The sequence below is a fragment of the Leucopleurus acutus genome (genome assembly GCF_964270905.1).
Source record: "Leucopleurus acutus genome assembly, chromosome: 16".
Classification (NCBI taxonomy): Eukaryota; Metazoa; Chordata; class Mammalia; order Artiodactyla; family Delphinidae; genus Leucopleurus; species Leucopleurus acutus.
Window position 1 is genome coordinate 21,629,426 of NC_139158.1, and position 22,650 is coordinate 21,652,075.

The 22,650-nt window shown below is 37.6% G+C and overlaps 1 protein-coding gene across 1 annotated transcript in view; it reads right to left on the reverse strand.

Moving 5' to 3' along the window:
• Positions 1–4,335: 4,335 nt before the first annotated feature.
• The window catches only part of MOSMO (modulator of smoothened), a gene marked incomplete at its 5' end in the record, with an annotated part of 56,278 nt that continues 37,963 nt past the window's right edge, over positions 4,336–22,650 (reverse strand). Inside the window, 2 exons of the mRNA XM_082857124.1 lie at positions 4,336–5,146; positions 9,764–9,976. Coding sequence (XP_082713250.1) covers positions 4,962–5,146; positions 9,764–9,976 — 398 coding nt within the window. The 3' untranslated portion in view covers positions 4,336–4,961. The remainder of the gene's footprint in view (positions 5,147–9,763; positions 9,977–22,650) is intronic.

The following is a 22,650-nucleotide window of genomic DNA, read 5'->3' on the forward strand; positions in this document are numbered from 1 at the left end:
TTTGTTGCTGGGTAACTGTGACCCAGAAGAGTTGACTTTGCATAAAAGGAACCCACAGTCCACTAGTCTTGGTGTTTTTCCTATAATCTTCTCATACAGTGGTTAGAAGGGAGTTGATGGAAGAGTAACTCAAAATAATTTTTTTCACCCATGTTATTGTTTTTAAAGACAGTCTGTTGCTTTTTCCTACAGTATTGCCAAAGAGAAGAAAAGTGTTTCCTTCCCCTCTCTTAGAAGTTCAGTATTTAGTCAACCATTACAATTTCCAGTGGACCTATTCATTAATGTTTATAGAAAAGAACTCTTCAAATACCTCTAATCTGTGTCATAAATCAGGGTGAGATTTGAATGGTGGAAAGGTAGGGTGACCAACTCATCCCTGTTTGCCTGGAACTTTCTCAGTTACAGCACTGAAAGTCTCATGTCCCAGAAGAGCCCTGTCTCAGGCAAACCAGGATGGTTGGTCACCCTAAGAAGATGACGTTAAGGTCCAGAAGCCAAGAACACCCAAATCCTACCTTGTCTTAAACTCCCAACTCCGCATGAGGCTCCTGCAGGGGCCATATAAAGGAGAAACAGCAGCAACGGGTAAATATAGTGTTTCATTTGATTACTAGTTATTATTAGGCTAGGTCACTCCTGATACTCCTAGAGAGAGTTACAGTAAAGCTGTGATGGAGCACACGGATAAGTCTAGAGACCAAAGGGTTCTCTATTGCTCCTTCAACCCAAATTTTAAAATCTTACATGCTAAGAGGACTTTGGCCTGAAATAAAGTAAAAACAGAAGAATGAAGCAAAGATGAAAGGGCTTAGGTCGATGTGCAAGGAAAAAAGGAAAGAAAAATGAGAGCCTTGGCTCAGTACCTCTCTCCTGGTCCATGGAAACATGATGTAGAAGAGAGTGCCACATGTGTGTGGTCTCTTATTGCTGAGTGCCTCTTCTTATTGGTAAACACAGCCTAATCCATGTTCTGGAACATTAATAGCATCTCCTCCCGAAGGGGGAGCTAGGAGCGAGAGTGGAAGAAGAGAGGGGAGACATTCCCCTGGCAAAATGCTAACAACAAAACTAGACCAAGAGGCATGGAAGTGTCACTGTGTGAATATGTGAAACCTCTATAAGAAATTCATTTCTGAAATAAATTTTTAAATTCAAAGCTTATTTCAAAGTAATAGAAGCCTCTTTAGTTTCTTTAGTAGACAATTTATTTTGATAAACTTGCTCAATAACAAAAATACAAGTGAAGAAAATTATGTTCATTTTATACAGTTTGTATTAACAATTTGTTTTGAAACTATTAATCGAAAAATGTTATAACCAATTAGAAAACAATTCTTAATAAAGTTGGGGTAATATACAGGCCTTGATGACAAACTTTAAAATCTCTTGAGGTGATATAACTAATAAGTCCTATGTAGGGAATCCAACCTACACAGGTCACTTTTTTCCTTCATATATTTTTATCCTTCAAAAATTAGTTCTGAAAGACAGCTTACTGTTTTGAATTGTGAATGTAAATTCAATATTTTAAAGAAGATCAAAGTGGGTTGCTGAAACAGTTACTACAATCAGAGTAACTGTGGCTAGTAGTCTTTTAATAAAGACAAAATAAATGCAACATGTTCCTCCCATGAAGCCCACGATGCAAAATAATAGCTAAGAGTAGTATATTCAAAGTTAGTTTCCAATACTTTTTCAGGGTCTTTCCTCTAAATCAATAGGTTGTATGTCACCAGGACTGTTCATTGTTTTACTTAAGAGATTAAACAGTGAATTCACAGAACATCAAGTGGGGATATCAAAGATTTAGGCAAAAGGGTAAAAACCAATGAAGTGTTTTGGTCATCTAGAACATTAAAAAGAAAAAAAAAAAAAAGAGCCGTCCTTCAAAAACAAAACAAATGAAACGGAAAATAGGCTTATAAGAAGTAGAAGAGTCAGAAAAATTACATACACACATTAACAACATAGAACATGGATTACCTTTGGAAAGAATCATACTGAAATGTTTGCTTTTAATGAATTGAAGATTTTTCATGTTTACAGATGTTTAGGCATGTTCAATAGGAGCTTCCAAAACTTTCAAACTAATTAAGTCTTGTGCAAATAAAACCTATAAATATTTTTCAGCAGATTTTACAGTGATATTCTTAGGTATGAGAAGAATGCACACACTCTAAAAACAATGTAACAGACAAAAATTTGACAAATGATTGCACCATTAAACAGTGTTTTATATACAGTTTACAAGATATGATTTCCTGCTATAAATTAATACTGTACTATATAGTACTTATTATAGTGACCTTTTAAATGCAACTGCTGACAGTTGTCTATCTTTTCACTTACAGGATTTATAGAATTTTATATGAATGAGTCCATTTCAATGTTTGGTCTGGAAGAGTACAAAGATTTGACTTCACATACTACTTGATGGGATGGTTTTAATCCTGGGTTAGAGTGCTGACTGGTTAGAGGGAGTTTTCCCCTATCAGCCCTTAGTGCACTGGACCTCCAAGACAATGATGAAATTAAAGACAATTTAATGGTTTGTGTAATAGATACAAATAAAACCTTAAATTCTGCAATCTTATATGCAATACCACTGTAAGTGAAAGACGTAAACAGTGGGGAAATTCTTAGCAGCTGAGAAACTTTCTCTCCCCATGCTCATGATCCAGTTAAAAATATTTTGAGAAACTATTTACAATAAAATTCAACTTTTGGAAGAGAAAAGCTCTTGGTCATATCATAAGTTAATTTGAACCATACTTTGCTAACCCTTTATTTCAGTGGTATAATGGTGACAACCAAAGCTTTCCTTCAAAGTGATCCATTTGACTGAGGTCCAATCAAATCGCAATGGGAACTGCCATCCCAAATGTCCACAGCACATGTCCAGTGGTATTCTTAGAACTGACTAGACATCGTAATACTTGGGGAAAATTAGTCTCCCTCAGGCATTTCCTAGAGGTTTCTTTGGACTCTGGGAAGGAAATGGGTGACATGCCCCCAGCACACTCAAGGAACTCACCCCAGTGGTGGTCTACCTCTTACCTGACTCCTGAGTGAGCTGAAACACTGGGGTTTTCTTCCACAATAAAATACTGCTGAATTAACAGTAAGATATATGAATGTCAAACAAGCCAGTGTGAAATACATCAGGCTCCTCCATTTCATACCTTGAATATCTGAGGAGGCAGCCCCATCTCTGAAGCAATCATTTAAAAAAAAAAACAAAACAGTGCATTCATTTCAGTTTGTGTGAAACAAGGTACCCTAACTCTTCTGATAGGGACATTTCGGTTGCCGTTGCCATGAAAGACTCCATTGCCATGAAAAACCCTCCTGCCCCACATTTCAAACAGGAGATTATCTATTGTGTTCACCTGGAAAAACAACTAAGCATTGACATAAAGACATGGAGATGTGGAGAAGAGAAATACTATACTTTAAACTATTTGTGGGCTCAAGGGTTAGCTGCAATGCTTCTTTCTGGAAGAAATGTAAAGCTGTGGGTCTAGTACAGCCCTTTAAAGTAAATGCAAAAATGTTAGCTTTTAGCAAACAAAGGCATGTAGCATTTAAAGAAAATACTGTATTGCTCAGGTTTTTGGTAAAGGAGATTATTAATAATGCCTAGATGAAAAGAAACATAAATTTAATCTTTATGGCAGAGTGAAGTTAGTGTTACAAATAGCCAAAATATTGTAAGTTGACATTACTAGTGAATTTTGTACTTATGTAAAGTTGTGTGCTTAAACATAGAAAATGCTTTATTAATGTAACAGAACGAGCCAGTAGAAAAAGAGAACCTCTGTACAACAGACAACAGTTGCCAATAATTTAAATAGTGTCAGATTCCCCAAATTATAAGGTTTGACATGATCTTACCTTCTACTATCATAAACAAATAAATTAACCCTACAAAGAATTTTAGCTTAACTTAAAATTGCACCTAGAAGGGTATGGGATTATTTGTACCTATTACAAAAACCTGTTAAAATCAAGGGCTGCTACAAAGAATGAGGTAAACTGAAGACTCTCTCCACTATGCAGCCTTCAGATAAATGGCTTTTTTTCTATTGAGTTCTAGGTTTGCACACCACAGTGTTTTGCTAGCAAAGCATTCAGAGTTCTCTTCCAGGAACTGTTTGCATGTGTGTGTATATAAATTTACACACACACATACGCACACACACATATATACACACTGTATACTGCATCAGCAAAATATATATATTATATATATATTTATATAAATATAAGGAAAATTTCCCCCACCCAACCCCCCGCCCCCCAACGACATGTTTCTTAGTGTTTGATTTTTTTTTTTTTTTTTTGTACACAGAGAATAGGGAATTTCAGAATTTTTACATACATTTTAGCAAACGAGTTTTGATCTATTGGCTTCTTGGTGCGGTAATGCAATGGCAATCCATTCTGGTGCCAAAGGCTCATACCATTACAAGGAAGCTGTGAACTCTAATTTCTTAGGAGGTGAGGCCAGCCCCACATGAACTTCTCTTGCATCCCTCTGGTCCGCCATGATTCATAAATACTTAGACTTATTTTTTCCTCCCTCAAATGAATCATTAGACGTTAAAAATGGAACCACAGAGTCACAAAGGGCCACATGCTTTTCAGTATAAAGCATTCTCCTTCACTAGGTTGCTATCACAGTGCAGACCTGACTGCCTGAATATGCTCAGGAGATTTAGTCAATATTGTCTGTATTTGGTTATGGAAAAGGCTCTCCTTATTTTTTGTTTTTAAATCCAAAGTGCATAGTGAGAACAAATCAAAGCATTTTTTTTTTCTTTTCAGCATCAGTTTCATCTAAGCATCTTCCTATGCGAGGACTACTCAGATGCCTTGCCTTTGTCCTCCCCACCCTCCAAAAATAAAAAAATAAAATAAAATTAAAAATAATAAGAGTCAAGCAATTCAGACATTCATCAGCCTGGTAAACAAACTTTGCCGGCAAATAGAAGTCCTACTATTGTAAAGAAAATTGATAAGACAAAAAGTACGTATGATGACCCAACTACTGTGTTGTTGGGTAATTTATATGGTTGACCTCCGACTTCATTGATGTAAAATCCTATTGGAAATATTAGGGCAGCCATACAGAAAAGGATCACTGTAAAACAAACCAGAACACAACATTAGTAACATGGTTTGGTGATTAAGAAAACAATGAAAATTTGGCATAAGAAGGGTTGTGGATTGATGACATGGTCAAATCTGTTACAATATGGATCACTTATCAAAAGATTTGAGTATACTACAGATCCCCAAAGCCTAACAATTAAATACAGTAAAAGCTAGCTTAGCCTTTTACATAGTTTTGAATATCAGCATTAAGGAAGGCCTCCAAACCTACTAAGTACTCGTATATACGATTCTTGACCATTTAAAGTAGTGACTAAGGGCTCTGGCTAGTGTCAGACAGGGGCTAAGTTCTGGCTCTACTACTTACTAATGGTGTAATCTTAGGCTTCTGAAATTCTGAAAATGGGTAAGTATATAGTACAAGGATAAACAAAACAATGTCAAGTCCTTCGCACAGTGAGTGACAGGTTGATAGTAAGTGCTGAATAAATGCTGTATATTATTATTGTCCTAGCATTATTTTGCCAATTCTCTGCTCTCTCAGTTGGTATTAGCTATGAGGAATTGAGAAAAGGTGCATACAAATATAAACACTATTTATCTTACTCTGATTTAAAATCAGCTAGTGGAAAGAACCACAGGCTTCTGTGATGAGGAGCAAATTGTCAGACTGGTTATCTCTCATCACGGACAACGTTCCAAAAAAAAAAATCTCCCAGGTTTCTGACTACAGAGTTTAAAGTGGGGGAGAGTGGGGAAATCTTTTGAATTTTGTATGCAAACACAATGAAATATATTATTTGCTAAAATGCTTCTAGAAAGATATCAGAAAACCCAGTGTCTGGGCAGAAGTAATTCCACAGTTGGCTGTTTTAGGAAACCGCGTGCTCCCCTGTGCTAACAAAGAAACACTCTTCTTAGGGAACACAAATTACCTATAGATAGGCTGGCGTTTCCAAGAAAATATTTTATGCTTTTTATTACTATTATTATTATTATTTTATGCTTTTTGAAAGCATGTTGGTCAAATGTTCATAGTCTTTCAAATTTCTTTGAAGGCAGAAACATTTCTTCAGTGTAATGTCATTCTATAGTCATTCCCAATATTAACTGAATGAGAAAACTTTTCTCAGTTAAACCCATCCCTAGCAATACTGACAGAGTCCTGGATAAATATACCAGCTGACACTTGTCCTAAATTTTTTTTGTGTTACTCAATCTACAAAATTTAATAGGAGAGTCCTGAAAAAGCCAATTAGGAATATTTCCTGGAAGGAAGCTCCAGAAATGCTGTAAAACGTAACATTTTCTTAAGTAATACACTAGCTTAAGAAACACACCAGCACTCTTGTTTGCTTCGCACCATTTGGGTGGATTATTTTATATTAAGCAGACATAGAATCTGTTTCATTTTGGGCATATGACCACAACAAATAATGTTACATAAGCAGATTTAAATTCTTTTGGATACCTACTACAGAACAAATGAAAAATTCAGGTATTCAGTATTAGATCTTTTGGCCTTTCTGTTGTATAGTTAGCAATAAATAACTTTATTACTGCTGCCAGTGCCCCCTGATCTGTGGTATCTGTCACCAGTCTCTAACGGTGCTTATGCCTTAATATGGTTTGGTAAGTAAAATGAAACCACAATTAGACAATCTAATAAAAACAATGGGAAAACATTATTGCCTTAAAAACAATTTGTTCTTTAATGTGGATTAATCTCTAACCTCAAGAAACACTAAAATAATTTAGAAGTCCTTAAAAGATGTGCAGATATTACTGTTGTTCATTCTGTTAATTGATGTGCCAACTTAATTCCTATCCTTTCCTATTTTCTACTGTAAAATAAAAATCTATCTTTTATAAAGGAGTAATCATTTAATGACTATATTTAAAGCAGGGTTTAATATTTTACAAGTGTAAAATATTTTCCAAATTGGTCAGGAAAAGCTTAATCAAATTTTAAGGAAGCAATGAACTCCTAATTCTATCCAATATTTGTTTTTAATCCAAGGAACCTAGTTCTCTGTCCTGGAGAGATTTAATGTTGGTGGGTGAGGTTTTTTTGTTTTTGTTTTCCTGCTTTTTGTGGGGTTTTTTTAGCTATTGAGACCTGTGAAGTTACTTTAGATCTTAAAATACTGTTAATGCTGAAAATACATATCAACTTTTGACAATTAAGTTCTGGGTCCTAAATAAGTCTGTAAAGACATAACTTCATATCCTGTACAGCATAGATTTCTTGGTGGTGGAAGTCAATCAGGTGTACTGGTAGACAAGTAAATTAGGGCGGCAAAAGCAAGGACAAGGGTCAGACTTGAAGAAAAAGGCACAGCTTTGTCACCCTTGCCCCCATAGGTGAGCCCCCTCATGTGTGGCTCTCCTTTGAACATTTCCACTGTGTAAATCCATCAGAAAATGTTAGCTTATATTCTTACCAAACTATAGCTTAACTGGAATAGAAGTGCATAAAATAGAGATGAAGTACATTTTCAAAGACTGAATGGAAACACTAGGGGGAGCCCAATCCCTCTTATGACTACCACCCCAGTAAACTAGCTCTGGGAATGTAGCTCTATGCTTCCTTAGATGACATCAACACGAAGATATATTGCTGAACGAAAAAACCAAGATACAGAATAGTATAAATAGAATAAATATGTATTTATAGAACACTCACACATATACATATATGTTTCTATGCATAGAACACCACTGGTAGGAAACCCCAGAAACTGGTGAGAATGGCTGCTTCCAGGAAAGGAGTATCAGACGACTGGGTGACAGGGCCACAAATGAGATTTACTTTTCACTTGGTGACCCTTTCATAGGCTTTGAATTATGTATCATGCACATATTATTTTAAAAAGTTAAATTATTTAAAATGGAAAATAAAGGAAAAACATTCTGCATTTCAAGGTAGCTATATATTTACTATATACTTATATGTTTTAAGCTATATATTTAAGCTATTTAAGCTTATTTAAGCTATATACTTAAATATTTTCTTTTGAAGAGGAACGAAAAACAAGATAATCAAAGTTCTTTCCCTTTATTGGGTTATAAGAACCAATGGCTCATGTGAGCACCTTAATGCTTTTCTCTGACTCATATTACTTTGCTAAATAATATTTCAGATTTTTGGTATTCAGAGTACATGCACTCCCAAATTTCAACTAAATCCTTCTTCTTTGATTTTATTTTACTCCTAAAGAGTGAATTCTAAAGAGTGGATAAGTAACTGTATCTGTGAGTAAAGATTCTCTTTAAATTCCCCATCAATACCCTTTAATTTAGTAGCTCTGTCTCTATAACTGCCTCTAGACCCTACGATTTAGAAAAGAACTGTCTCAGGAGGTCTGTTTGACCTCAGAAAAGATCAACTTTTTTCACATTTCTTAACAAAGATGGAGAAGCCTTTTTATGTCAACTGCAACTTGATCTAAATTTTAAAATTAAGGGAGAAATACATACAAAAATAAAACAACAGATCCAGAAATATATACATTCTCTAAAGAGAGTTTCACAGAGAGATAGGGAGAAACAGAGACTCATGAACTAATATCCCTATCCTATGATCTTTAAGAATAAATTGAGTTTTAACATTAATAGGGATACATGGGATTATGCCTTAACCCTGTAATACAAGTTCTACATGACAATATCAGGTGAAAGTAAGCTGTGTTATAATATTCATTTTCTAAAAACTTAAGAAAACCTGAGATGATTATAAGACACTGAATTAGAAATTAAACCCCATAGTGTTTGGCATAGGGATAGTTATCCTGTTCTTTAGAGCAGGGTTTCTCAACAGGGCCCTATTGCCATCTGGGGCCAGATTAGTCTTTGTTGTGGAGGGCTGTTCTGTGCATTTGTACGCTGTTCAGCAGCATCCCTGGACTCTACTCACTACATGCCAGGAGCACCCCCTTAGTTGGGACAATCAAAAATGTTTCCAGACTTTGACAAATGTCCCCTGGGGGACAAACCTGCTTTAGAAAGAAGAAAGCAGAATTACAGAAACCTTCCCTTTGAGCATTTTTGTTGCTTTTAGCTTGGGAAAAGCCTGCGTTGTGCTCTGAAATTAAACCAGTTTTGCAAAGTACAAGAGAATGTGTAATATATAAGTATTATCACACCCTTGGGCATAGCTTAAATGGCATCAGAGATGTTGAGAAACGATTATTAAATAACCAAATGTGTTGATTTTTCAATGGTCACACCACAACTTATGGTAGAAACTCAAATCAATGATATTAAAAAGCAAATCACCACCTTAAACTAATTTGTATTTCTGTATAGTTTCTTCTAGATTTATCTTTATTTGACAGACAATACCAATACCTTTAAGAAGAGGAAGACTCAGGTTAGTGGTAGCTCTGAGTCACAGACCTGGAACACTTAGGTCACAATGTGAGCAAAAATAAAATTCATTAAAATAGCACGTTATACAAAGCAATTAAGGTTTGGATGTCCTGGTCTTATGGTGAGAATTCGGAAGAGCTGATGGGACCGCGTAGAGTCTATCTGATGGCTGTACGCAAGTGGTGCCCTTTGATGATTAGAGAGTCCTTATTACTGAGTCTTGATTCCAGGGTGAGTGCCTTCTAGACAAATTTAGTTAGCACAGGTTACTTACTTCCAGTGAATGCTATCCATCGAGCATATTTTGTGGCTTCTCTTCGCCAGTGGGAAGCCACCAGCAAACCACATGTGACAGTCAATGAAATGATTCCCATGATGATAAAAAACAGTGTGGTGACCCACTCTGGGGGAAGCCGAGGTGGGATGCATGTCCGGTCTCGTCCATGGATTGTTTGACACTGTCGCACAAGGCCCACAGTGAGCGCTCCTGGAGAGATGCAAAACGTGGGAGTATTTTAGTGGGTTTGGCACACCCAGGGAATTGTCCCTACCAAAACCCCTTTAGTCCTTTTCTCTCTGAGAGGGTCATTCAAGCACTGAATTCCACTGAGTCCTATTCTTCAGCATCCTGCTGTAGTCCACTAGGTAGTAATACTTTGTTTAAGGTACAAAGTGAACTTAAAAAAAAAAACCTCACAAGTCATAGAAGAAAATTCATTCAGTCATTTATTAAATACTTTTCTGGGTACCTGTGTCTGGCACTGTTCTAGGCTCCAGGAAAATAACAGTGAACAACAGAGATGAGGTTCCCGCTCTTGCTGAGATTACCATACTAGCAAAAAGGATTGGAACTTTTCTATTCCCAGATCCAAGACTCAAACGTATATGATTTTATTTTGGCTGAGGAGAAACACACGTTTTAAAAATTTGAAGGCAAACCTGAAATATGTCTAAGTGTAATACATAAATAAAATTAAATAATGGATTAAATACTGGAACTAAATTATTTTATTAAACTTAAAAGGTCTAAGAAAACTACAATATAAGTACTTTTCCACTAAATTCAAGAAAATGCTGGAAGAGCTAGTAGGTTCACCCCATTTGTTAAGTCAACAATTTTTGTACAATGTACAAGTACTCACAGTGCCAAATCATTACTAGTATGCTTCAGCAGAAAAGCATAAAGGCATCGGTGCTAATTTTTAAAGTGCCCCCTCTTCCATTTAAATAAATGAAAGTGGTTTTTGTAAAACATCAAGTGCTATTTTTAAACAAACATGTTCTCATGTCAAACCCAAGGAACCTCTCTATCAAATTTGGGGTGAATTAATTTACAGAGACCTAGATAAGGAAGATGAAAGAATTATTATTTTATCCTTTTCCCCAGTAAGAAGAACAATTAAAATGTCACTTTTGAGTAAAAGTTGCTTGCTTCCCCCTTTAAGGGCAACTGCAAATGGGAAAACAGCTACCAAAAATACAAGAAAAGAAATTTCTGGAGCCACTGAAAACAACAGATTTCTGCATATTTTATTGGTCTTATTTTCTCATTATGAACAACAGAAACAACTACAACAAAAAGACATTAACCTCAAAAATCATAGCACCTGCCATGAACAAGTGCCTTTTTTGAGGACAGTCAGTAAAATTCCCAGAGGCATTTTGGGAAGCTGCCCTTGGTGGGAGAAGACAGACCAGGGCTGAACCTGTACATACAGATGTATATGTGGGTAGGTGGGGCTGTTGGAGGGAGGGGGTTTTCCTGCAACATGCCTTTGCCATTCGTACATTTGTAGAAATAAGCAATGTATTCAAAGAAAATGAAGAGAAAAATCAGTTCTGCTCTCAGAAATGAGTTGTGGTCTTTTTTCCTCTAATGCTAACTCTGACTATAACTTTTCAAAAGAGTGGAAGACGATAACACAAACAAGTTGTACCTCTTTCTCTCAAATAATCTAATAATTAGGCCCTTCTTGTGATCTCCGCATAGGTGCAAACAGCATTATAATTACAGGATCATTGCCAGCAAGATGGAGGCAGATGAGGGGCGGGAGAGGGATAGAAAGTGAGCAAACTGTCACAGTAAGTAATGCCACCCTATCCCTCCTCCGAGCTGCTGTTTGGAGTGGAGTGATTCCACAGGCCAGAGAAGTAAATCAGTTCAAAGTTTTTGACAGTTACTAACATTTTTAGTATCATGATGATTGCTTGAAACCAGAAAAGGGACAATAGGGGTGAGTAGGTACCAGGGAGTTGCATAATTGTTCTTAAAATGAAACATTAAAAAGTTTCCTTGAAAAGAAAACTTGAGGGAGAGGGCGTGTCTTATTATGATAAGGCATTTTATGGTAATTTTGGAAATAAAGAAGGCATTCACAGCAGTGCTCAAGCTCTTCTAACAGGAAACCACTCCTGATCACTCAGCAAAAATCTTCTAACAAATTACCCTCTGTAGTCACTATCTCATTTATAAAAGCTATCAGTACAGTGAGAATAGACAACAGGCAATGAAAGACCCTCTGGCAAAATTCAATATTATGGATTCTGATTATAGTAACAATTCTCTTCACAAATTTAAAATACAAAGAAACTTTCATTGGTAACTCTATAAATAGCTAGTGGACTGAGATTTACTTATTTTTTTTTTTTAAATAAATTTATTTATTTATTTTTGGCTGCGTTGGGTCTTCGTTGCTGCACGCAGGCTTTCTCTAGTTGCGGAGAGCCGGGGCTACTCTTTGTTGCGGTACGCGGGCTTCTCATTGCGGTGGCTCCTCTTGTTGTGGAGCACGGGCTCTAGGTGCGTGGGCTCAGTAGTTGTGGCTCACGGGCTCTAGAGCACAGGCTCAGTAGTTGTGGCGCATGGGCTTAGTTGCTCCGTGGCATGTGGGATCTTCCAGGACCAGGGCTCGAAACCGTGTCCCCTGCACTGGCAGGCGGATTCTTAACTACTGCGCCACCAGGGAAGCCCTGCGATTTACATTTGAGAATTATTTTTTGCTGGCAAATATTTGAAGTTGTAGGTTCAATAAACGATAACTAAAACATTTCTCTTTCAAAATATTTTGAGTATCCTTATGTTGCCTCGTTTACTTTCCATTTATGGACATGGCAAGGAGGGCTCAAATTTAACTTCCTGCGCCTATAGGTTGTAAAGCTTTCTGAGTAGGATTGCTTTTTCTTCCTCTCCTGGCTGGCACACCACGCCAAGTGAATACAAAGAGAACAAGTAAGAAAATGAAAATTATACCTATACTTTCTACAAATCAATGGAAATAACCTGACAGATGTTCCACTGTAAAAGAAGAGTTATGCGTCTATATTTACGAAAGTCCTTATCACCACAAATCAAGACCAAATATTCAACAGCTACATTCTGGAAGAAAAGAAAGCTAATGCTAACTAACAAGAAGGTGTACTGTATATAAGCAAATCAATTCATAAATATTTTATTGAGTGTCTCTTACGTGCTCACATTTTTGTAGTGGTCTGAGATTACAAAACTAATGCTGTCACACTTTCAGTGAAAATAGAGTTTTCTTAAATTATGCAAAGGCTAGTGCAAAGAGTGGTTGGTCAACATTGTCACTAAAATTCATTTTCTTAAGATTCTACGGCAATATAATTTATATCACAGTTACATATTTTCCATAAGCTGTCTGGGTGTAGGGATCTGCAAGGGTAACTGTGCTGCTACCGTTATCTTGTAAATTCAGGTAACTGTTAGTACCCAAACTTTCACCAGGTCTTTAAACTTCATCTTTTACCTCAAAGAATTATCTCCTGCCTGTAGATTCAAACCCATCACTCACATTGACTAGCCAAGATCTTTTACATCCTCCAAATTCTCTGAACACATTTAGACTGTATCACATAATCGTGCACTTGATTTTAAGGTAACTTCTTTTAACCCCAAACAGAAAATGAGCTTTTCAGGAGGGAACTGAACCTTCTAGCTTCATTGGAAAACCTTAGAATGGCCTGCAGCAGTGGGCACAAAGCAGGAATTAATAAACATTTGGTGAACTTAAATAAATTAAAAGCAAGCTAAATTTAAAAATTATGCTGCATTAACTAGGTTCTCCTATAGAACTGTCTCAGTTTGATTTGTTGAAGCACACTAAATTAAGCATAAATTCAGCCATTCACTAATTTTTGTTTTATCCAACAGGTCTTTTGCCTCCTGAAGGGGCCTGTAATTCCATTTTCCAAATAGCCAATCCATCTTTACCCTGCAGCTGTTTCCTAGGTAACCAGTCTAGCCAAATAAAAACTTGCACACAATAGGAAAAAGGAAAACCAACTAGGAACTATAGCATCCCACATGCCTCTTAGTATCTCACCTGTGTTATCAAAACACAGAAAAGGAAGTCATAATGAATCTTACCCTGTTAAGTGGGGAATCTTAACTAAAGAGGCTTTTGACACCCATCATCTATAGATCCAGACACTGCTGAAATGATTTAACACAGTCTGAGCATGTCTGTTGCCACAATGAGGATGATTACAAGGCATGTCATCACTACATGTAAAAGCTGTGTCACAGAAAATTTGAAACACAGTAATTGTAAATCAGAAAGGCACACATTCCCACCAATCTGTCAGAGCAAATCATATGCAGTAACTGCTCACTAAACTGACTACGGAGAGGGTTTTCCAAGATAGGGCTGAATTTGAACAAAATTGTGAAGTTAACATTTGCTATTGCCCTCTCCCATCTCTCCCTTGAGTTTTCTTCCTACTCGTGTTCTCTTCCTCTCAGGGGGCCCTCTTCGTTAGCTGTAGGTATTGTGAACGGGCCCACCCAATCCCTACAACTGATGTGGATTTCTTACTCTACTTTCTCCCTGGGGATATAAAAATCTAATCTTGGCAAGCTATCCTACTGGTAACACAAACCAAACACGTTACCACAAAAGTCTTAGTGACCGATAAAGGCTTAACATATTGCCCTTTCCAAGAGCACCTGTAGTTAAGTAAGGGACAATATTCCAACTTAACTGAAATTATAGAGTTTCATGTTTCAGTGACAGGTTGGCTGAGGAAATTTAGGAGAACCTGGAGGCAGGTGAGAAGGGGCCTGGTAGGGGCCCCAATGTAGGCAGTGACACATACCTTCCGGTGTAAGTCATACCCTGGCAGCTCATACTTTAAATGAGTAGAAGCACAAGCACAGAAAATAATAGTCTATAGGTAACTTAAAAACTTCACATATTTAATTATTTTCCTCCAGAAGCACTGCTAGTGATGATTATTTTTTATCAGCTGTGATTTCTGGGTTCTACCTTAAGATGCGGGTGCTTATAAATAGTGAACTGGCCAAAAAGAGTCAACACGTAAAACAAGGAAACTTAATGAACCATACATAGGCAATGTCTGAAAACCCGAGTAACATAATAGGTTTATTAGGCCAGTCACTAGTGTCCACTATAGTAACAGTGTCCATTCCTGTTACTTTCACCTGTGCTTATACCTCCCTGGCACTTCCTGGCACTGGCCCCTATTTTCTCCCCATCCATCACTTTCCTATTGTCTTCACTTCTTTCCTTATCCAGCCTAGAGTCCTTGATCCATCATATTACCACCTAACTTCTATCCTTTCACTGCACCCACCTGGCAAAAACCATAACTCTGATTCAACATAGGTTTTGCCCCTCCTGCACTTACCTCCAGTATGCTGAATGCTGATGAAGAAAATCATATCTCAGAGCAGAGGTGTGCCACTATAAATTCCTAAGTTTCTATCTCATGACCATCACCACTACCCAGAAACTAATTAGATTTTCCTAATTCAGCGCTTCCCCATTCTCTACTGTGACCATTCCAAGTCTGCTGCACTCTCCCTCAATATGAGAGCCATTCACCACCCCTTTCACTTAAGTAGGTGCCTGTGTCTGTTACTTTTCAGAAAAGATAGAGGCCATCAGACAGCAACCCCTCAACTGTCCACCATCAAAACTTATGAATTTATCTGCACACACTTGTTCTTTCATCCTATTGATCTTTCTCCCTTTGTTTTGGATCCCATTCCCTCTCACTTTCTTTGGGAGCTTGCCCAACTTATTATTTTCTTTCTCTTCTGGATTGCAAAATTGTTTGAATAAGCTTAAGCCTTCCCTATTTTTTTTTCAACTGTTTATTTTTTATTTTATTTTTTGGCCGCACCGCGTGGCGTGTGGGATCCTACCTCCCTGACCAGGGATAGAACCTGCGCCCCCTGCATTAGATGTGCGGAGTCTTAACCACTGGATTGACAGGGAAGTCCCCTAAGTCTCCCTTATCATAAAACAAAACTATCCCATCACGTCAAGCCATCCTCTGGTATCGACATGTTTGTGTTTCTGTCCGCTCCGCCTAGTATCCTTTGTCCCCTACCCTGTCAAGAGTCCCTGTCCCCACTTCCCAGAGTCTTGTTCACTCTTTAATCTACTGCAGCTTGGCTTTTACCCCAACTGCCCAACTGACACAGCTCTTGCCAGGCTCACTCATTCCATACTGCTGACTCTAATGGGCATTTCTAAGTCCTTTCCTTAATATTTTAGCAGCATCTGATACAGCTTCTTCAAACACATTTCCTTTCGTTTTGGTGACTCCATGTTCTATTTATTTTCCTCATGCCCCTTTAGTTTTTCTTTCTCTGTCTTTTTTCACAGACACCTTTTTCTCTGCCATGTGTTAAAATTTGGCATTCTTTAGGGGTCTTTGTTGGATCTGGTTTTTCTTCTACACACTCTCTCTCCTCTAAGTCCAAATGTCCTACAAAGGTCTAGATGATACTGCTTTTTTTTCTTTTTTGACATTTGATGCTCAAATTCTTAAATTAACTCTTCAGTCATCTCTAACACACACACACACCCCAGGCCTTCGTATATGCTGTTCCCTCTGCCTCAACTACTCTTCCAAACGTCTTCTCCTGGTTTCTACCTATGATTCAAAACTCCAGTCACAGCTTAGAAGTCACTTCTGGGAAGTCTTCCTCGACAAGCTTACGTTCCCATTCTGGGCTGAGTGCTCCTCTATGCTTCCATGGCCCTGTTCAAAGTATCATAACTGTCTCTCTATTGAACTAGAGGGGGTCGTGGGAAATCCCAAATTTGTAGCCAGTAGGTCAGAAGTGCCCCGCCCCCCCGAACTTGTGGCAGTGTCTGAATTAGAGGCAATCTTGTGGAGGACAGAGCCCTTAATTTGTGGGATCTGTGCTAACTCTAGGTGGCTAGTGTCAGAATTGAAGTGTATAACAGTGTACTCAGTTGGAGTTAGAATACATACATTTATACAAAAACTTGTACATGAATGTTCATAGCATTATTCATAATAGCAAGAAAAGGGGAAACAACCCAAATGGCCATCAACCGATAAACAAAATCCATACAATAGAATATTATTCAGAAAAAATGTTTAAAGTACTGATACAAGCTGCAATATGGATGAACCCTATGTTAAGTGAAAAAGGCCAGACACAAAAGGCTACATATTGTATTATTCCATTTATATGAAATATACAGAATAGGTAAATCCACAGAGGCAGAGACATCAGTGGATGCCAGGGGATGCGGGAGGGGGAATTAGGAAGTTTGGGGTTTCTTTTTCCTGGGGTGATGCAAATACTCTGGAATTAGATATTGGCGATGGCCACATACCACTGTGAATATACTAAAAATCACTGAACTGTACAGTTTAAAATGGTGGATTTTATCTCAAACGAAACCCAACAGCTTAGATTTACCAACTTAATTTCAACAGTGTATCAAAATTTTTGCCCCAATATCCCTCTATTCCCTCCCTTTCTTTTGTAAAATTACATCTTTATACATTATAAGCCCATCAACACACTTTTATAATTACTGCTTTATTTTTAAGAGAAAAGAATTATTAGCAAAAAGATATTTATACTGACTTTTTAAACATCTTTATTAGAGTATAATTGCTTTACAGTGGTGTGTTAGTTTCTGCTGTATAACAAAGTGAATCAGCTATACGTATACATACATCCCCATATCTCCTCCCTCTTGCGTCTCCCTCCCACCCTCCCTATCCTACCCCTCTAGGTGGACACAAAGCACCAAGCTGATCTCCCTGTGCTATGTGGCTGTTTCCCACTAGCCATCTATTTTACTTTTGGTAGTGTATATATGTCCATGCCACTCTCTCACTTCGTCCCAGCTTACCCTTCCCCCTCCCCGTGTCCTTAAGTCCATTCTCTATGTCTGCGTCTTTACTCCTGTCCTGCCCCTACGTTCTTCAGAACCTTTTTTTTTTTTAGATTCCACATATATGTGTTAACATACAGTATTTGTTTTTCTCTTTCTGACTCACTTCACTCTGTATGACAGTCTCTAGGTCCAGCTATCTCACTACAAATAACTCAATTTCCTTTCTTTTTATGGCTGAGTAATATTCCATTGTATATATGTGCCACATCTTCTTTATCCATTCATCTGTCAGTGGACACTTAGGTTGCTTCCATGTCCTGGCTATTGTAAATGGAGCTTCAATGAACATTGTGGTACATGACTCTTTTTGAATTATGGTTTTCTCAGGGTATACGCCCAGTAGTGGGACTGCTGGGTCATATGGTAGTTCTATTTTTAGTTTTTTGAGGAACCTCCATACTGTTCTCCATAGTGGCTGTATCAATTTACATTCCCACCGACAGTGCAAGAGGGTTCCCTGTTCTCCACACCCTCTCCAGGATTTATTGTTTATAGATTTTTTGATGATGGCCATTCTGACCGGTGTGAGGTGATACCTCATTGTAGTCTTTTTTTTTCTTTTTTTTTTTTGCGGTACGTGGGCCTCTCACTATTGTGGCCTCTCCCATTGTGGAGCACAGGCTCCAGACGCGCAGGCTCAGCGGCCATAGCCCACGGGCCCAGCCACTCCGTGGCATGTGGGATCTTCCTGGACCGGGGCACGAACCTGTGTCCCCTGCATCAGCAGGCAGACTCGCAACCACTGCACCACCAGGGAAGCCCCCTCCTTGTAGTTTCGATTTGCATTTCTCTAATGATTAGTGATGTTGACCACCCTTTCATGTATTTGCTGACAATCTGTATATCGTTTCTGGAGAAATGTGTATTTAGGTCTTCTGCCCATTTTTGGATTGGGTTTTTTGATACTGAGCTGCATGAGCTGCTTGTACATTTTGGAGATTAATCCTTTGTCACTTGCTTCATTTGCAAATATTTTCTCGCATTCTGAGGGTTGTCTTTTCATCTTGGTTATGGTTTCCTTTGCTGTGCGAAAGCTTTTAAGTTTCATTAGGCCCCACTTGTTTTTGTTTTTATTTCCATTTCTCTAGGAGGTGGGTCAAAAAGGATCTTGCTGTGATTTATGTCATAGAGTGTTCTGCCTACGTTTTCCTCTGAGAGTTTTATAGTACGTTTTCCTCTAAGAGTGTTATAGTATCTGACCTTACATTTAGGTCTTTAACCCATTTTGAGTTTATTTTTGTGTATGGTGTTAGGGAGTGTTCTAATTTCATTATTTTACATGTAGCTGTCCAGTTTTCCCAGCACCACTTATTGAAGAGGCTGTCTTTTCTCCATTGTATATTCTTACCTCCTTTATCAAAGATAAGGTGACCATATGTGCAGGGGTTTATCTCTGGGCTTTCTATCCTGTTCCATTGATCAATGTTTCTGTTTTTGTGCCAGTACCGTACTGTCTTGATTACTTGCTTTGTAGTATAGCCTGAAGTCAGGGAGCCTGATTCCTCCAGCTCTGTTTTTCTTTCTCAGGATTGCTTTGGCTATTCGGGGTCTTCTGTGTTTCCATACAAATAGTGAATTTTTTTGTTCTAGTTCTGTGAAAAATGCCATTGGTAGTTTGATAGGGATTGCATTGAATCTGTAGATTGCTTTGGGTCGTAGAGTCATTTTCACAATGTTGATTCTTCCAATCCAAGAACATGGTATATCTTTCCATCTGTTTGTATCATCTTTAATTTCTTTCATCAGTGTCTTATAGTTTTCTGCATACAGGTCTTTTATCTCCTTAGGTAGGTTTATTCCTAGGTATTTTATTCTTTTTGTTGCCATGGTAAATGGGAGTGTTTCCTTAATTTCTCTTTCAGATTTTTCATCATTAGTGTATAGGAATGCAAGAGATTTCTGTGCATTTTGTATCCTGCTACTTTACCAAATTCATTGATTAGCTCTAGTAGTTTTCTGGTAGCATCTTTAGGATTCTCTGTGTATAGTATCATGGCATCTGCAAACAGTGACACTTTTACGTCTTGTTTTCTGATTTGGATTCCTTTTATTTCTTTTTCTTCTCTGACTGCTGTGGCTAAAACTTCCAAAACTATGTTGAATAAGAGTGGTGAGAGTGGGCAACCTTGTCTTGCTCCTGATCTTAGCGGAAATGATTTCAGTTTTTTCACCATAGAGAACGATATTGGCTGTGGGTTTGTCATATATGGCCTTTCTTATGTTGAGGTAAGTTCCCTCTATGCCTACTTTCTGGAGGGTTTTTATCATAAATGGGTGTTGAATTTTGTTGAAAGTTTTCTCTGAATCTATTGAGATTATCGTATGGGTTTTCTCCTTCAGTTTGTTAATGTGGTTTATCACACTGATTGATTTACGTATACTGAAGAATCCTCGCATTCCTGGGATAAACCCCACTTGATCATGGTGTATGATCCTTTTAATGCGCTGTTGGATTCTGTTTGCTAGTATTTTGTTGAGGATTTTTGCATCTATGTTCATCAGTGATATTGGTCTGTAGTTTTCTTTTTTTGTGGCCTCTTTGTCTGGTTTTGGTATCAGGGTGATTGTGGCCTCGTAGAATGAGTTTGGGAGCGTTCCTCTCTCTGCTATATTTTCGAAGCGTTTGAGAAGGATTGGTGTTAGCTCTTCTCTAAATGTTTGATAGAATTTGCCTGTGAAGCCATCTGGTCCTGGGCTTTTGTTTGTTGAAAGATTTTTAATCACAGTCTCAATTTCAGTGCTTGTGATTGGTCTGTTTATATTTTCTATTTCTTCCTGGTTCAGTCTTGGAAGGTTGTGCTTTTCTAAGAATTTGTCCATTTCTTCCAGGTTGTCCATTTTATTGGCATATAGTTGCTTGTAATAATCTCTCATGATCCTTTGTATTTCTGCAGTGTCATTTGTTACTTCTCCTTTTTCATTTATAATTCTATTGATTTTTCTCCCATTTTTCTTGATAAGTCTGGCTAATGGTTTGTCAATTTTGTTTATCTTCTCAAAGAACCAGCTTTTAGTTTTATTGATCTTTGCTATTGTTTCCTTCATTTCTTTTTCATTTATTTCTGTTCTGATCTTTATGATTTCTTTCCTTCTGCTACCTTTGGGGGTTTTTTGTTCTCCTTTCTCTAATTGCTTTAGGTGCAAGGTTAGGTTGTTTATTTGAGATGTTTCTTGTTTCTTGAGGTAGGACTGTATTGCTATAAACGTCCCTCTTAGAACTGCTTTTGCTGCGTCCCATAGGTTTTGGGTCATCATGTTTTCATTGTCATTTGTTTCTAGGTATTTTTTTATTTCCTCTTTGAATTCTTCAGTGATCTCATGGTTATTTAGTAGTGTATTGTTTGGCCTCCATGTGCTTGTATTTTTTACAGATTTTTTTCCTGTAATTGATATCTAGTCTCATAGCATTGTGGTTGGAAAAGATACTTGATACAATTTCAATTTTCTTAAATTTACCAAGGCTTGATTTGTGACCCAAGATATGATCTATCCTGGAGAATGTTCCATTAGCACTTGAGAAGAAAGTTTAATCTGTTTTTGGATGGAATGTCCTATAAATATCAACTAAATCCATCTTGTTTAATGTATCATTTAAAGTTTGTGTTTCCTTATTTATTTTCATTTTGGATGATCTACATATTGACTTTTATATCCACCTTTGTAGTTACCTTTATTGTGCCCTATTTCTTTGTGTGGATTCAAAACACTGCCTAGTGCCCTTTTCTTTCAGTTTGAAGACTCCTTTCAGTATTTCTTATAGGACAGGTCTGTTAGTGATGGATTTTCTCAGTTTTTGTTTATCTTAGAATATCTTGATTTCTCCTTTATTTCTAAGGGATAGTTTTGCAGAATTTTTAGTTGACAGTCTGTTTCTTGCAGCATTTTGAATATGTCATCCCACTGCTCTCTGGTCTCCTGGTTTCTGATGAGAAATCAATTGTTAATGGTATTGAGGACCCCTTGTACATGAGGATTCACTTTTTTCCTGCTGTTTTCAAGATTCTCTTTATGTCTTTGGCTTTTGACTGTTTGACTATGACGTGTCTAGGTGTGAATTACTTTGAGTCTATTCTACTTGGAATTTGTTGAGATTCTTCAATGTGCAGATTAAAGTTTTTCATTAAACCTGGAGAGACTTTGGCTATTATTTATTCACATATTCTTTATGTCCCTTCTCTCTTCCCCTTCTGAGACTCCCATTATGCGTAGGCTGGAATACAGTATTCCCCTCTTATCCACAGTTTTGCTTTATGCAGTTTGTACCTGCAGTCAACCGCAGTCCAAAAATATTAAATGGAAAATTCCAGAAGTAAACAATTCACTAGTTTTAAATTGCAAGCTGTTTTGAGTAGCATGATGAAATCTTGTACCATCTGGCTCCAGCCCCCCTGGGACGTGAATCATTCCATTGTCCAGTGCATCCACACTGTATGGGCTACCTACCACCTGTTAATCACTTATTGGTCATCTAAGTTATCCAATGGACTGTTGCAGCATTGCAGTGCTTGTGTTCAAGGAACCCTTACTTTACTTAATAATGGCCCCAAAGTACAAGACTAGTGATGCTGTCAGTTAGGATATGCCAAAGCAAAACCATAAAGTGCTTCTTTTATGTGAAAGGTGAGAGTTCTCAACTTAATAAGAAAAAAAATTTGGATGCTCAGATTGCTAAGATCTACAGTAAAAATGAATCTTCTTTTTGTGAAATTGTGAAGATGGAAAAAGAAATTCATGCCAGTTTTGCTGTTGTACCTCAAACTGCAAAAGTTATGGCCACGGTGTGTGATAAGTGCTTAGCTAAGGTGCAAAAGGCATTAAATCTGTGGGTGGAAGACATGCTGATTGATGGCAATGTGTTAAGCCAGAAAGCACTGAGCCTATAAGAAAGCTTCAGCAAAGGATCCCCTGAAACAAGTGATACCAAGCCATTTACTGCAAGTAAAGTATG